The 14,115-nt window shown below is 50.0% G+C and overlaps 1 protein-coding gene across 1 annotated transcript in view; it reads left to right on the forward strand.

The window, feature by feature from the left end:
* Positions 1-14,115, forward strand: part of NCOR2 (nuclear receptor corepressor 2) — a 242,578-nt gene that overhangs the window by 209,107 nt on the left and 19,356 nt on the right. The window contains exons 32-37 of the mRNA XM_056859087.1: positions 1,335-1,556; positions 6,089-6,334; positions 7,499-7,651; positions 10,034-10,183; positions 10,340-10,502; positions 12,659-13,212. Coding sequence (XP_056715065.1) covers positions 1,335-1,556; positions 6,089-6,334; positions 7,499-7,651; positions 10,034-10,183; positions 10,340-10,502; positions 12,659-13,212 — 1,488 coding nt within the window. The remainder of the gene's footprint in view (positions 1-1,334; positions 1,557-6,088; positions 6,335-7,498; positions 7,652-10,033; positions 10,184-10,339; positions 10,503-12,658; positions 13,213-14,115) is intronic.

Genomic DNA, 14,115 nt, shown 5'->3' on the forward strand with positions numbered 1-14,115 from the left:
AGCCTGGGCCATCCCAGTTAGAGCGATGTATTGGTACAATACTAGAACGTGGGGTCATCTGCTGAAGCTGGAGGGTGAGCGATTCAAAACAGATAAAAGGAAGTATTTCTTCACACAATGCATAGTTAAATTGTGGAACTCCCTGCCCCAGGATGTGGTGATGACTGCCAACTTGGAAGGCTTTAAAAGGGGAGTGGACATGTTCATGAAGGAAAGGGCTATCCATGGCTACTAGTAAAAGTGGATACTGGTCATGAGGCATACCTATTCTCTCCAGGATCAAAGGAGCATGCCTGTTATATTAGGTGCTATGGAAGACAGGCAAGACAATGCTGCTGCTGCCGTCTTGTTTGTGGGCTTCCTAGAGGCACCTGGTTGGCCACTGTGTGAACAGACTGCTGGACTTGATGGGCCTGGGTCTGATCCAGCATGGCCGTTCTTATGTTCTTACAGGTCAACAAACCCAAGTTTTGCAACCAAGTGCCCATTAAGTCAAATGTGCTTTGGGCACCTTCCTTCTGCACCCTTTTGTCTAATTCATATGTTAAAGTTTTAGGTATATAATGTGTGAATCAGATGTCGGTGTCAAGGTTTTTTTGTTTCGTTTTTTTGCCATCAAGTCACAGCTGACTTATGGTGATCCCGTAAGGGTTTTCTTGGCAAGAGACGTTTCGGAGGTTGGTTTTCCATTGCCTGCTTCTGCGTCATGACCCTGGTATTCCTTGGAGGTCTCCCATCCAAATACTAGCCAGGGTCGAGGCTGAGAGTGTGTGAGTGGCGGCCCAAGATCACCCAGGAAGTTTCCCAGATCCTAATCCATAAGAGAGCCCTGTGGCCCAGAGGGGTAAGCTGCAGTACTGCAGTCAAAAGCTCTGCTCACAACCTGAGTTCGATCCCGACGGAAGTCGGTTTAGGGTAGCCCGCTCAAGATTGACTCAGCCTTCCACCCTTCCGAGGTCGGTAAAATGAGTTCCCAGCTTGCTGGGGGCAAAGTGTAGATGATTGGGGAAGGTGCTGGCAAACCACCCCATAAACACAGTCTGCCTAGTAAACGTTGGGATGTGACGTCACCCCATGGGTCAGTCATGGTGCTTGCACAGGGGACTACCTTTACCTTTTTAATCCGTAAGTAATATACAGGGGGGTGTTTTTAGGCCGCCTGGTAGAGGCATACCAGAACTCTGTTGCTAGAGAAATATCATTCCTTCAACCAGTGACCAAAAACATCAGTATTCACAACAGGTTTCAAAATGCTGTGATAATATGCTGGCGGGAGGGAGGCACATTTTCCCAATACATTGGCTCTTCTTGAGGATTGTTTTCTGTGTCAACAGGAAGCATCTCTGCCGGCAAGCCTGTATCCCAGGACAGAAAGCTCACCCCGACGCCACGAGAAATCGCCAGTTCCAAGTCTCCTCACGCCACCCTCGTGGATCACCATCATCCCATGTCTCCCTATGAGCACTTGCTCCGGGGAGTGAGCGGCGTGGACTTGTACAGGGGACATATTCCGTTGGCCTTTGACCCTACAGCTAGGGGAATCCCCCTGGAAGCAGGTAAAACTCCTCAGGTTGAAAACTCGCCACAAACCTTGTGACCGGGGGTGGCTGTGCTATTTAGAAGAGTGTTCTTTACCCGACAAAGTTGAATCTCACTGCACGGGTTGGATTGTGTTATCTCAGGGCTCAATAACTCACAGGCGCCGGGGCACCAAGGCGCCTACAGATTTAATTGTGGTGCCTAGTATTTTCATCGGTTATTTGTTGTAAGTGCCTCTCGGTGCCTTTCAGTAGAAGTACAAAGCTTATTTAGGCGAGGGATAGAAGTTAGCATTTTTGTTGTGATGGCAGTCAGGGTTACCCCATATTTATTTATACACTATCCGATGCTTTTGTTATATCTTTTTTAAAAAATAACAACAACTGAAGAGTTTAGGATTAGGTTTTGTGGTAGTAAAGAATTAGAAAGTATGGTCATTACAATATAACAGCTAGATTTGAGTCCAGTAGCACCTTAGAGACCAAGTGATTTTTGGGGTGGAAGCTTTCAAGAGTCAAAGCTCCCTTCATTAGATATGAGTTTCCACTCATATCTGATCATATAGAATTATTGAGTCAGAAGGGACCACCAGGGTCATCTAGTCCAACATCCTGCACAATGCAGGAAACTCACAACTACCTCCCCCCCACACCCCCAGTGACCCCTACTCCACGCCCAGAAGATGGCCAAGATGCCCTCCCTCTCATCATCTGGCTAAGGTCATAGAATCAGCATTGCTGACAGATGGCCATCCAGCCTCTGCTTAAAAACCTCCAGGGAATTTCGACTCTCGAAAGTTTATACCCCAAAAATCCTGTTGGTCTCTAAGGTGTTACTGGGCTTGAATCTAACCATTATACTGCAGACCAATGCAGCCACCCTCTGAAACATTACAATATGAAATCCTGAAGGCTGAAAAAGAAGACTGGCTCCTAAATTTTTGGGGTGACTCTTTAAAGCCCAAGCAAATTTCTCAAGGCCCGTGTTGGCTTTAATAGTTTGGGAATTCTCATATCTTCACAGACAGTAGAAAAGGGTCAAGGATGTTGAGAGATGATTGAGTCTGTTCCGGTATAAAACAGTTACTTTTTTAAGTAATCCTGTGAGCTCACAAATATGGGAAAGTTGCATCTTTTCACCCCCTTTATTCTCTGCTCTTATGACAACAGTCTTAAGCACAAACCGTTCCAGCAAGAGAACAACAGTGAAAAGTTGCATCAAGAATGGCCAAGCTAAGGGAGTGGAGAAAGTAATTTATTTTGTTCTTTAAATGCATACCCCATTTCTTCCTACATCTGAAGCTGCTTCTACCCTTGAAGCCATAAAATGCAATAATAAAATAACAAACAGTAAACAAAATACAAACAGTAAATCTGCGGCCAGTAAATCTGCGGCCAGTAAATCTGCGTCCCTAACAAACAACTGATTTTTTTGCATAGCAACTCGAATAGGATCAACAGCAAATTCCTCACAAAAAAAAGCTCCTTGAAACAAAAGTATCCTTGCAGAGATTATGAATCCTCACCAGAGTTGGTAGACCGCCCAAAAGGGGTGGGTGGTATTGCATAGCAGGCTAATGATCTAGTGGGAAGGGGCAGATGGTTGAAGGAAAGGTTGAAGGAGCTGGGTATGTTTAGCCTGAAGAGGGGAAGACTGAGAGGGGATATGATAACCATCTTCAAGGACTTGAAGGGCTATCACATAGAGGAGGGTGCCGAGTTGTTTTCTGTTGCCCTAGAACAGTGATGGCGAACCTTTTAGAGACCGAGTGCCCAAACTGTAACCCAAAACCCACTTATTTATCGCCAAGTGCCAATGCGGCAATTTAACCTGAATACTGAGGTTTTAATTTAGAACAGGGGTGGGGAACCTTTTTTCTGCCAAGGGCCATTTGCATATTTATATCATCGTTCGGGGGCCAGACCGGGCGTAGATCTCCTGGTGTGTGTGTGGGGGGGAAGCTAGGGTTGCCAGGTCCTCTTCACCACTGGTGGGAGGTTTTGGGGGTGGAGCCTGAGGAGGGCGGGGTTTGGGGAGGAAGACTGCACAGCCATAGAGCCCAATGGCCAAAGTGGCCATTTTCTCCAGGGGAACTGATCTCTATTGGCTGGAGATCAGTTGTAATAGCAGGAGATCTCCAGCCACCACCTGGAGGTTGGCAACCCTAGGGGAGGCTATGCAGAGAAGGCTTGGAGGGTGCCTCTGCTCCCCCAGGTCTTCCCCTCCTCCCTGGTGGGAGGGCAGCCAGCGGTGGGCCCAGGCAACCGAGGTGCCATGGGGGCGCAGCTTGCAGCCTGCGGTCGATTTGCAGGGAAGGAAAAAAGGAAAGAAGGAAGGAAGGAAGGAAGGACAGAAAGAAGGAAGGAAGCAGGGAAAGAAGGAAGGAAAGAAGGAAAGGAAGGAAAGAAAGGAAAGAAAGAAGTAAGGAAAGAAGAAAGAAAGAAAGAAAGAAAGAAAGAAAGAAAGAAAGAAAGAAAGAAAGAAAGAAAGAAAGAAAGAAAGAAAGAAAGAAAGAAAGAAAGAAAGAGAAAGAAAGAAAGAGAAAGAAGGAAGGAAGGAAGGAAGGAAGGACAGAAAGAAGGAAAGGAGGAAGGAAGGGAAGAAAGAAGGACAGAAAGAAGGAAGGAATGAAGGACAGAAAGAAGCAAGGAAAAAAGGAAGGAAGGAAGGACAGAAAGAAGGAAGGAAGCAGGGAAAGAAGGAAGGAAAGAAGGAAAGGAAGGAAAGAAAGAAGTAAGGAAAGAAAGAAGGACAGAAAGAAGGAAAGGAGGAAGGAAGGGAAGAAAGAAGGACAGAAAGAAGGAAGGAATGAAGGACAGAAAGAAGCAAGGAAAGAAGGAAGGAAGTAAAGAATGAAGGACAGAAAGAAGGAAGAAAGGAAGCAGGGAAAGAAGGAAAGAGAGAGAGAGAAAGAAAGAGAAAGAAAGAGAGAGAGAAAAGGAGAGAGAAAAAATAGAGAAAGAGGGGGGAAAGAGACAGAAAAAGAGGAGAGAAAGAATAGGAGAGAGAGTGACAGAAAAAGGAAGAAAAGAGAGAAAAGCCTTCACACACACACGCACACACACACACAGCCGGCTCCCTGCGACCGGGCTTCAGCCTTCCCATCTCTCCCCCCCCCAAAAAAAAAAGTCCTCCACCTGATCGGCTCCACGCGCATTCTCCGCCCCCGGGAGGGAGTGACTGGCTTTTTCCTCTTCTTCCCCCCTCCCTCTGCGGCGGGCGAGAGAGGTTTCAACCCCTGTGCCGCACGGCGTGCAGGGACACTTCGCCTTCCCGGCTTGGGGGAAGCGTCTTCCTCCCTCCCTCCCGCCTCCTCTTGCCGATGGCGAGAGGGGGTTTAAAGGGGCCGCAGCGTTCCTGCACGCTGCGGCTTCAGAGAGGGCCGTGCTGCGCTGCGTTTCTCTGGCAGCTGCAGCGGAGCCCAGGCTGGGCCAGGAGCCTTCTCCTCCCAGAGGCTCCGGGGGCTGCTTGGGCGCAAGTCCCGCCGGCCGCCACCGCAGCGCCCCCCCCCACTGCACGGGCCGCTCCCGCTCCTCGGCGCCGCTTCGCAGGCCGCTCGGCTGGGCTGCGCGCTGTACAGAACCAGGGCGGCGGCGGCGGCTCCTCTTGGCCGAGCGGGGGAGGCGCCGCGGGTGGCGGCCCGGCCTTCGGGGGCCTTTTGCAGCGGGCGGGCGGGCCCGGCCTCCCTTGCAAGGAGCTGTGTCCCTGCAGCCCCCGGACTGCTGCAGGTCGATGAGGCCGGGGCTCCGTCCGGGGCAGGAGTCGGGGGGGGGCAGGCCGCGTACCCCGGGGGTCCCTGAGGACGACCGCTCCCGGCTCGCCCGCTGTCCCTGCCCCCGTTCTGAAGCGCCGCCCAGTCCGACCTCGGGCGTGAGGAGCCAATCTGGAGTCGCTGCGGACTGCCCATGGCACGGGGCCAGGCAAAGCCAGCCTCCACCCCTCGCCTCCAGCCCAGGAAGGGAAGGGAAGGGAAGGGAAAGGAAGGCTGCTTCCCGGGGGCTGAGCGGAGGCGGCCGGGCGCGTGCCGGCAGAGAGGGCTACACGTGCCAGAGGCGGCACACGTGCCATAGGTTCGCCATCACGGTCCTAGAAGGTCGGACCAGAACGAACTGTCTGTTTCTGTCTAGACATTAGGAAGAACTTTCTAACAGTTAGAGCGGTTCCTCAGTGGAACAGGCTTCCTCGGGAGGTGGTGAGCCCTCCTTCCCTGGAGGTTTTTAAGCAGAGGCTAGATGGCCATCTGTCAGCAATGCTGATTCTATGACCTTAGGCAGATCATGAGAGGGAGGGCATCTTGGCCATCTTCTGGGCATGGAGTAGGGGGTCACTAGGTGTGTGTGGGGGAGGTAGTTGTGAATTTCCTGCATTGTGCAGGGTTGGACTAGATGACCCTGGTGGTCCCTTCCAACTCTGTGATTCTATGAAATGAATATCCGGAAAAGAAGGAACTTCCAGAGGAAGTTGCTGAACAGACCTGAGTGGGTGAGGAGGTCTCTGTAGGGCAAGGCGGTTCTTCAGGTCCTCTGTTTCCTTGCCTCCTCTCTTGCAGCTGCTGCTTACTACCTGCCAAGGCATCTTTCTCCCAGCCCGACATACCCCCATCTCTACCCTCCGTACCTCATCCGTGGCTACCCGGACACGGCTGCCATGGAGAACCGGCAGACCATCATCAACGACTACATCACCTCCCAGCAGATGCACCACAACGCCGCAGCCACCGCCATGGCCCAGAGGGCAGACCTGCTGCGTGGCCTGTCCCCACGAGAACCCTCCCTGGCACTCAACTATGCAGCAGGTGTGAGAAATGTGGGGTGCTACAGTGGTGGGTGGGTGTGGTGTTGGGAGTCGGGCAGGGTGATGATAGCGGCTACTGGTTGGTTGGTTGTTGTTGTTTTTATATGCCGACTTTCTCTACCAGCATACAATCTCTTTCCCTTCCTCTCCCCACAGCAGACACCCTGTGAGGTAGGTGAGGCTGAGAGAGTTCAGAGAGAGCTGTGACTACCCAAGGTCAGCCGGCTGGCTTCATGTGTAGGAGTGAAGAATTATCCAGATTAGAGTCCACTGCTCATGTGGAGGACTGGGGGATCAAACCAGGTTCTCCAGATTAGAGTCCACCGGTCATGTGAAGGAGTGGGAAATCAAACCTGGTTCACCATATTAGAGTCCGCCACTCATGTGGAGTGGGTTGATGTGAAGACAAAATTGGGGGGGGGGCATGTACATCACGGAGGTCCTCAAAAGAAGGGTGGGATAAATCTTTTTTTAAAAGTTAGAGGCCACTTCCCACATTGGCCAAAAGGGTTGTCTTATACGTCAGGAAAGGTCATAGCTCATAGGTAGAGCATCTACTTTTCTTGCAGAAAGCCCCAGGTTCAATCCCTGGTATTTCCAGTTAAAAAGGACCAGGTAGGAGGTGATTGAGAGAGCCCTGTGGCGCAGAGTGGTAGGCTGCAGTGCCACAGTCAAAAGCTCTGCTCACAACCTGAGTTCGATCCTGAAGGAAGTCGGTTTCAGGTCGCCTTCCATCCTTCCGAGGTCAGTAAAATGAGCACCCAGCTTGCTGGGGGTAAAGTGTAGATGACTGGGGAAGGCTGTGGCAAACCACCCCGTAAACATAGTCTGCCTCGTAAACATTGGGATGTGACGTCACCCCGTGGGTCAGGAATGACCCGGTGCTTGCACAGGGGACTACCTTTACCTGCCTTTAGGAGGGGATGACCCTGGAGAGCCACTGCCAGTCTAAGTAGGCAGTACAGTCCTTGATGGACCCATGGTCTGATTCAGTATAAGGCAGTGTCATGTGTTCAGAAATACACATGGGCTCTCCTGTGGATACAATGCAGATTGCAATGCTGTTGTTACGGCACCTCCCCAAAGAACAAAGCATAACCCAACCTGCGTCGTCACCTGTCTGTCCTTTCTTTCTCTCCCCCACCCCTTTTCCTGGTTCACCCAGCAGGAATAATTGACCTGTCTCAAGTGCCACACCTGCCTGTGCTCGTGCCTCCCACCCCTGGCGCCTCCGCTGCCTCCATGGATCGGATCGCGTACATCCACAGCGCGCCCCAGGCCTTCAGCGGTCGACACAGCAGCTCCCCGCTCTCCCCAGGTAGTACAATTCATAAGTCAGTGCCTGAAATTTTGTCACGCGGTTAAAAAAATTTTTTTTTGTTTAAGATCACTGGCTAAAGATGCTAACGGTCCAGACAGGCACAGAGGACGGGAAGGTCAGGAAAATAACACACAGATAATACTCAACTTTAAGGTTGACAATGAGGAAATTGAAATTGTTCAAGACTTTCTATTCCTTGGCTCCTTCATCAACCAAAAGGGAGACCTGCAGCCAAGAAATCAGGAGATTGAGACGCGGGAGGGCAGCCATGAAAGAGATAAAAAAGATTCTTAAGTGTAAGGATGTGTCACTGGCAACCAAGGTCAAGTTAATTCATGCCATCATATTCCCTATTACTACGTATGGGTGTGAAAGCTGGACAATGAAGAACGCTGAGAGGAAGAAAGTAGATTCCTTTGAAATGTGGTGTTGGAAGAGAGTGTTACAGATACCATGGACTGCCAAAAAAACAAATCAGTGGGTTATAGATCAAATCAGGCCTGAACTGACCCTAGAAGCTAAAATGACTAAACTGAAGCTATCGTACTTTGGTCACATTATGAGAAGACGAGAGTCACTGGAAAAGACCATCATGCTAGAAAAAGTTGAAGGCAGCAGGAAAAGAGGAAGACCCAACAAGAGATGGATTGACTATAAAGGAAGCCACGGCTCTCAGTTGGCAAGATCTGATCAAGGCTGTCAAAGATAGGACATTTTGGAGGACATTGATTCACAGGGTCACCATGAGTCAGAAGCAACTTGACGGTACTTAACACACAAAATACAAAAATCGTACACTCGCTTACAACAGTGCGGTAATGGAAGCTTTTCTAGACTCACTGTGGGAGTCGGAGTCAGAAAAGCAGACAGCTTGTTGTTGACAGTCTAGATACCCTGGGGGAGGGGAAGAGAGGCTGGGCGGACAGTTCAGTTGGCCGGAAAGTGAGCAGGTCAGTGACGAAGCAGATCCAACCACGATTTGTCAGTACTTAAGAGGAAAGCATAGAAGCTAAAATGACTAAACTGAGGCTGTTGTACTTTGGTCACATTATGAGAAGACTAAGAGTCACTGGAAAAGACAATCATGCTAGGAAAAGTGGAAGGCAGCAGGAGAAGAGGAAGACCCAACAAGAGATGGCTTGACTCAATAAAGGAAGCCACAGCCCTCAATTTGCGAGAACTGAGCAAAGCTGTCAAAGATAGGACATTTTTGGAGGACTTTTGATTCATAGGGTTGCCATGAGTCGGAAGCGACTTGACAGCGCTTAACACACACACACAAGACGAAAGCAACTATAAAACCAGGTCAGAGGCTTTATAGGGCCATCTAGAAATCCCATTGGATCTTGGTGTCACCTGACAACCTCTGAATCAGTGAGCTGTAATGCTACCTTCTGGCCATCCTTATTGGCTTTGCCCAAGTGCAGTGAATAGCTAACCATCGGCTTCCTCTTCTAACAAGCTATCGCTGTGGAGGCGAGCTAATGTTCTTGAGTCTGGTTGCCAGAATCCCCAGTTCAAAACTGCCTTGTGTTTTACAGAGCAATAACAGCATGTTGCAAAAGATGTACATTCCTACTTTGATTTTTAAAGTAAAGAGGAGAAAAGAAGAAAGAGCCAGTGAAAGCAAAGGTGTATTAAGAAACTTTTAAGACTGTGATAGTGGAGGAAACGATAAGAGTTTTCCGGCTTGGCACACATGGGAAATGTTAGCAGGTTTAGGGAAAGCACGGAGGCTTTACTTGGGGGAGTTGAAATCTTCCCCTTCCCCTTCCCAGTGAGTCTCCAGGCTTTTACAATTCAGCAGGAAAGACAGGCCAGCACACTCCGGCCTATCAAAGCTGAGGGTGTCCTTAAGGTAGGGTTGCCAACGTCCAGGTACCAGCTGGAGATCTCCTGCTGTTACAACTGATCTCCAGCCGATAGGTCAGTTCACCTGGAGAAAATGGCCGCTTTGACAATTGGACTGTATGGCATTGAAGTCCAACCCAAGGTCCTGCCTCACACCTGCTTTGAGTTTATCTGAATGCCCACCTGATAACCTCCATGTACAGAAAGGCACCTATTAGAGAAGGCACAGCTTCACGAATGTTCTCAGTGCTGTCATTGCGGGGGGAGGGGAGCTCATGAATAGGGTTGCCAACCTCCAGATACTAGCTGGAGATCTCCTGCTATTACAACTGATCTCCAGCCGAGAGAGATCAGTTCCCCTGGAGAAAATGGCCGCTTTGGCAATTGGACCCTATGCCATTGAAGTCCCTCCCCTCCCCAAACCCTGCCCTCCTCAGGTTCCTCCCCAAAAATCTCGAGGTATTTCCCAAACTGGAGCTGGTGGCCCTCCTTTAAGGTCTTGTATGAAAGTAGCTGTTTTTTTCCCAGGAGGCCCTACACACCTGACCAAACAGACAGGACATTCGGTTTCCGAACGGGAGCAAGAACGAGACCGTGAACGGGAGCGTGAAAAAGAGCGCAAGAAATCCGTCTTGCAAGCCACGAGCACCGTGGAGCATGCCCCTATCTGGAGACCAGGTGAGCCGAGGGTACTTTTAATGCCCTCGCGGGAAAGGGCAAGAGGGGCCGGCTAGAAACAGCTCCCCGTATGTTCGTTGTCCCTTCGCTGTTTCTCTTCCGTCTGAATTTTCCCTTGTCAGATTTGTCACATCACTTCCTCGTGTTTTGCGGCAGGTACAGACCAGAGCAGCGGCCGTTCGTCCACGCACTCTCACAACCACAAACACTCCCCCATCTCGCCTCGCACCCAGGAGAACATCCAGCAGCGCCCCAGCGTGCTGCACAACACAAACATGAAGATCATGTCTTCGGAAAGCCTTACCCCATCGGTTCTGCGGTATGTTGTAAGGTTTGGTGAGAGAGCTGGTGTGTGTGAGAGCCGGGGTGGCGTAGTGGTTAGAGTGTTGGATTAAAAGTGTGGGAGACCTAGGCTGGAAGCCCCACTGGGTGATCGCCGGCTGGTCACTCACTCTCCATCTAAACTCCTTCACAGTGCTGCTGTGAGGATAAAATGGGCAAAGGGAGAGTGTTTTAAACGACTTCAGGTACCCAGTGGGGTGAAAGTCAGGGTATAAGTGAAATAAAATAATAATAATAAAATTAAATTGAGTTCCCACAGGGGTGGGGGGGGAGGCCCCAAATTTTTCCTGTAGATGTTGCCAGCGGCTCGTGCTTCTAACTGCTTCCCATAGAGCAGGGGTGTCAAACCCATTTGTTACGAGAGCCGGATATGACATAAATGTCACTCGGTCGGGCCATGCCTCCCCAGCCCATATGAGAAGGGGGGTGGCTGTCTTGGCTGAAAAGCCCGCAGCAGGCTCGCCAGCCCAGATTTGGGGGGGCGGGTCTCAGCTGACTTGTGGGATAAAAGCTCTCAAGGGGCCAAATCCAGATAAGAGCTCTAAAGGGGCCAAATCTGACGCGTAGGCCGTATGTTTGACACCCCTGCCGCAGAGTGTTCCAGAGAGTGGTAGCACAGGAGTTGGTTGTACAGTTCCAGCGTATCGGGTGGGGGGTATGATAAAGGTTTATAAAATTGTGAATGGCAAGGCAAGGGAACCGCTTCTCCTTCTCACTTCTTAGTAGATCTGAGGGCCAACCAAGAATCAGAGAGGAAGCAGGTTCAGGCCATCGTCACAGCCGTAACCCACAATTAAACTTGCAAAATTAATTGCCAAAAGTTCTGCTGATGGCCACTGACTTGTGTTGCTTTTCTGAAAGCAGGGGTAAGCCATATTTACAGAGGAGAGGTCTGTCAAAAACCTAAGGCCCAGTAGGAAAAAGTATAGAGGCAATATTCCCTCTGGGTACCAGTTAGGGTTGCCAGGTCCCTCTTTGCCACCAGTGAGAGGTTTTTGGGGCAGAGCCTGAGGAGGGCGGGGTTTGGGGAGGGGAGGGACTTCAACGCCATAGAGTCCAAGTGCCAAAGCGGCTATTTTCTCCAGGGGAACTGATCTTTGTCGGCTGGAGATAATTTGTAATAGCAGGAGATCTCCAGCTAGTACCTGGAGGTTGACAGCCCTAGTACCAGTTGCTGGGTGAAACCTGCGCAGGAAAGTGATCTCTTTCCCAGCCCTGATTTGCGAACTTCCTAGATGCGTTTGGCTGGCCTCTGCTGGAAACAGAGTGCTGGGCTAGGTGGAAAGCAATAAAAAAAAAATAGAGCTTCAGCCAACACCTAAGTTTAGCAATAAAACTGAAACAGCAGTATCAGAATTTAATCCTAAGAAGAGATCATTTACAAGTGCAGTTGGGTTTGGGTGTTCAGTGAGGTATTTAAAACACTCCAGATTTGACTCCTTAAACCAGGACGGTGCTGCATTCCAAAGGCCTTTTGTGGATTTTCTGCTTAGGTTTTCCGAGCAGCTCACACAAGCTTGGGAGCTAATTGTGTATGATGGATTGTCAATAGTTCTGAGCTGTGAGGAGATTTTTGTCCAAGATCCAGCAATCCTGAATCTTAAGAGACCACTTTTTAAATTGAAGTTTGTTTTAATGTGCTGTTACCATAGAATCGTAGAGTTGGAAGGGTCCACCAGGGTCATCTAGTCCAACCCCCAGCACAATGCAGGGAATTCGCAACTACCTCCCCACCACCACGCCCCCAGTGACTCCTGCTCTATGCCCAGAAGATGGCAAAAAAACCCCAACCCTGCAGGACCCCTGGCCAATCTGGCCTGGAGGACAATTGCTTCCTGAGGCCAAAGTGGCGATCGACACTACCCTGGGCATGTAAGAAAGGGCGACGAAATCCAAACACTGACGCAACCCTTCCTTCCCTCCCCCTCATTATCTGCCTAAGTTCACAGGATCTGCATTGCTGTCAGATTGTCACTGTTACCCCTTGAGGTCGTTATCCATAACGATCACTAATCATTAAATAGTGTTCAAATTGCATTCGAAATAGCAGTACACAGTGGCATTAACCCCAAAACCCAGAGATCTCTTTCCCAGCCCGCCTTCTGATTTTTGCTTTCATCCTCTGCTCTTAAGATCCTCCGCCGCCGCTACCACGTCACCAGTCCGCTCCTCAGGCTTCTCTGCGGCATCCACGTTGCGTGGCCCTGTCAGCGGCATGGACACCTACTCCCCCATGATGGACTCTGCCCATGCCCACAAGGAGGCCTCTCGGCCCCAAGATGCCAAAACAGAACGCCCCCCGGCCGACAACAACATGTTCGCCTCTAAGCTGTCTGCCGGGATGGGCCCAGAACAGTCGTCTTCGCCCATGAAAGCCATGGAGGCCAGGCCGGTGCCCTCCTCCAGGACGGGGCCTACACACCCGTACGGCAGAGGACAGGGAAAAAACACGCCGCACCACCATTCCCCCCTGGACCAGTCGCTTCACGCGGGGCCCACCAGTGAGCAGCTCGGTAGAGAAAAGAGTCTGAGTAAAAGCTTTTCAGTACAGGAGCAGGAGCTCCGAGCACTCGGTAAGACCACCATGACAGCGGCCAGCTTCATAGATGTGATTATCATGCGTCAAATTTCTTGCGATAAGGGGAAGCGAGAAAGAAGCTCGCTAAGTAACGACGCCAATAGCGATGGTAAGAAATTGGGGGGGGAGCGGGGTTGTACTCCAAGTTGTGGCCTTTTTTTAAAAAAGAAAATGCACATAAATGCATTACAAAAGACCCTCCCCCCCAACCCTCCTCGACCCCATCGTTTTGTTTTAATTTCATTTTCACATTTATGGGGACTGCTCGCTTTACATCATGTGCATATATTCCTAATTAGCATTTCATAGAAAAAAGCTGTCTTATGTTTCCCCCCACCCCGCCTTCCCTTCATGCCTGTTTTCTTTCAATTTGCTTTTTTTCCAGTTCTTGCTTTCATGCATATTATTCTGTTCCTGATGCGTTGTTGTAATCTTGATGGAAAAACCTGCTAAGATGATAAGAAATAGATGGATGTGAAACATAAGGTGGTCGAGGGTGCATGTGAATAGAAACTGCTGGGTAGATAAAAACCATAGAATGCTTTTGGATTGAATTGCTCTCAGAGTGCTTTTGCAAATTGATGTTACCAGGTTCTTGATACAAGAGGGCCTCTTGGAGTTTGAATACTATTTGAGGCCGGGGGGAGGGCCAGGGCTTATAAATGATAGCTTCAAAGAGTTACTGTAATGGGAAGAGCAGGAGGTGGGGGTTGGAAGCAGTGGTCCAAAACCACCTTGAGACATCCTTATTTGTCTTCTCGAAAAGCTCCCACGGAAAAGAAACGTCCGTGCCTAGGGTAGTGGTGGGGGGATTTCAGCTGATACATTTTCCTTGGTAGTAGAATGAAGAAGAATGTGTGAGATTGTGGAGTTGGAAGGGGACCAAAAAGCCATCTGTTGCAAACTTCCCCTCTAGAGTAGGGCCTCCTGCCAATCTCTATACAACCCCACCTACACACACACACACACATTCAAATCTCCTTAATGCACAGTCCAGGACACAGGCAGCTGC

The sequence above is a fragment of the Euleptes europaea genome, chromosome 13, assembly GCF_029931775.1.
Source record: "Euleptes europaea isolate rEulEur1 chromosome 13, rEulEur1.hap1, whole genome shotgun sequence".
NCBI lineage: Eukaryota > Metazoa > Chordata > Lepidosauria > Squamata > Sphaerodactylidae > Euleptes > Euleptes europaea.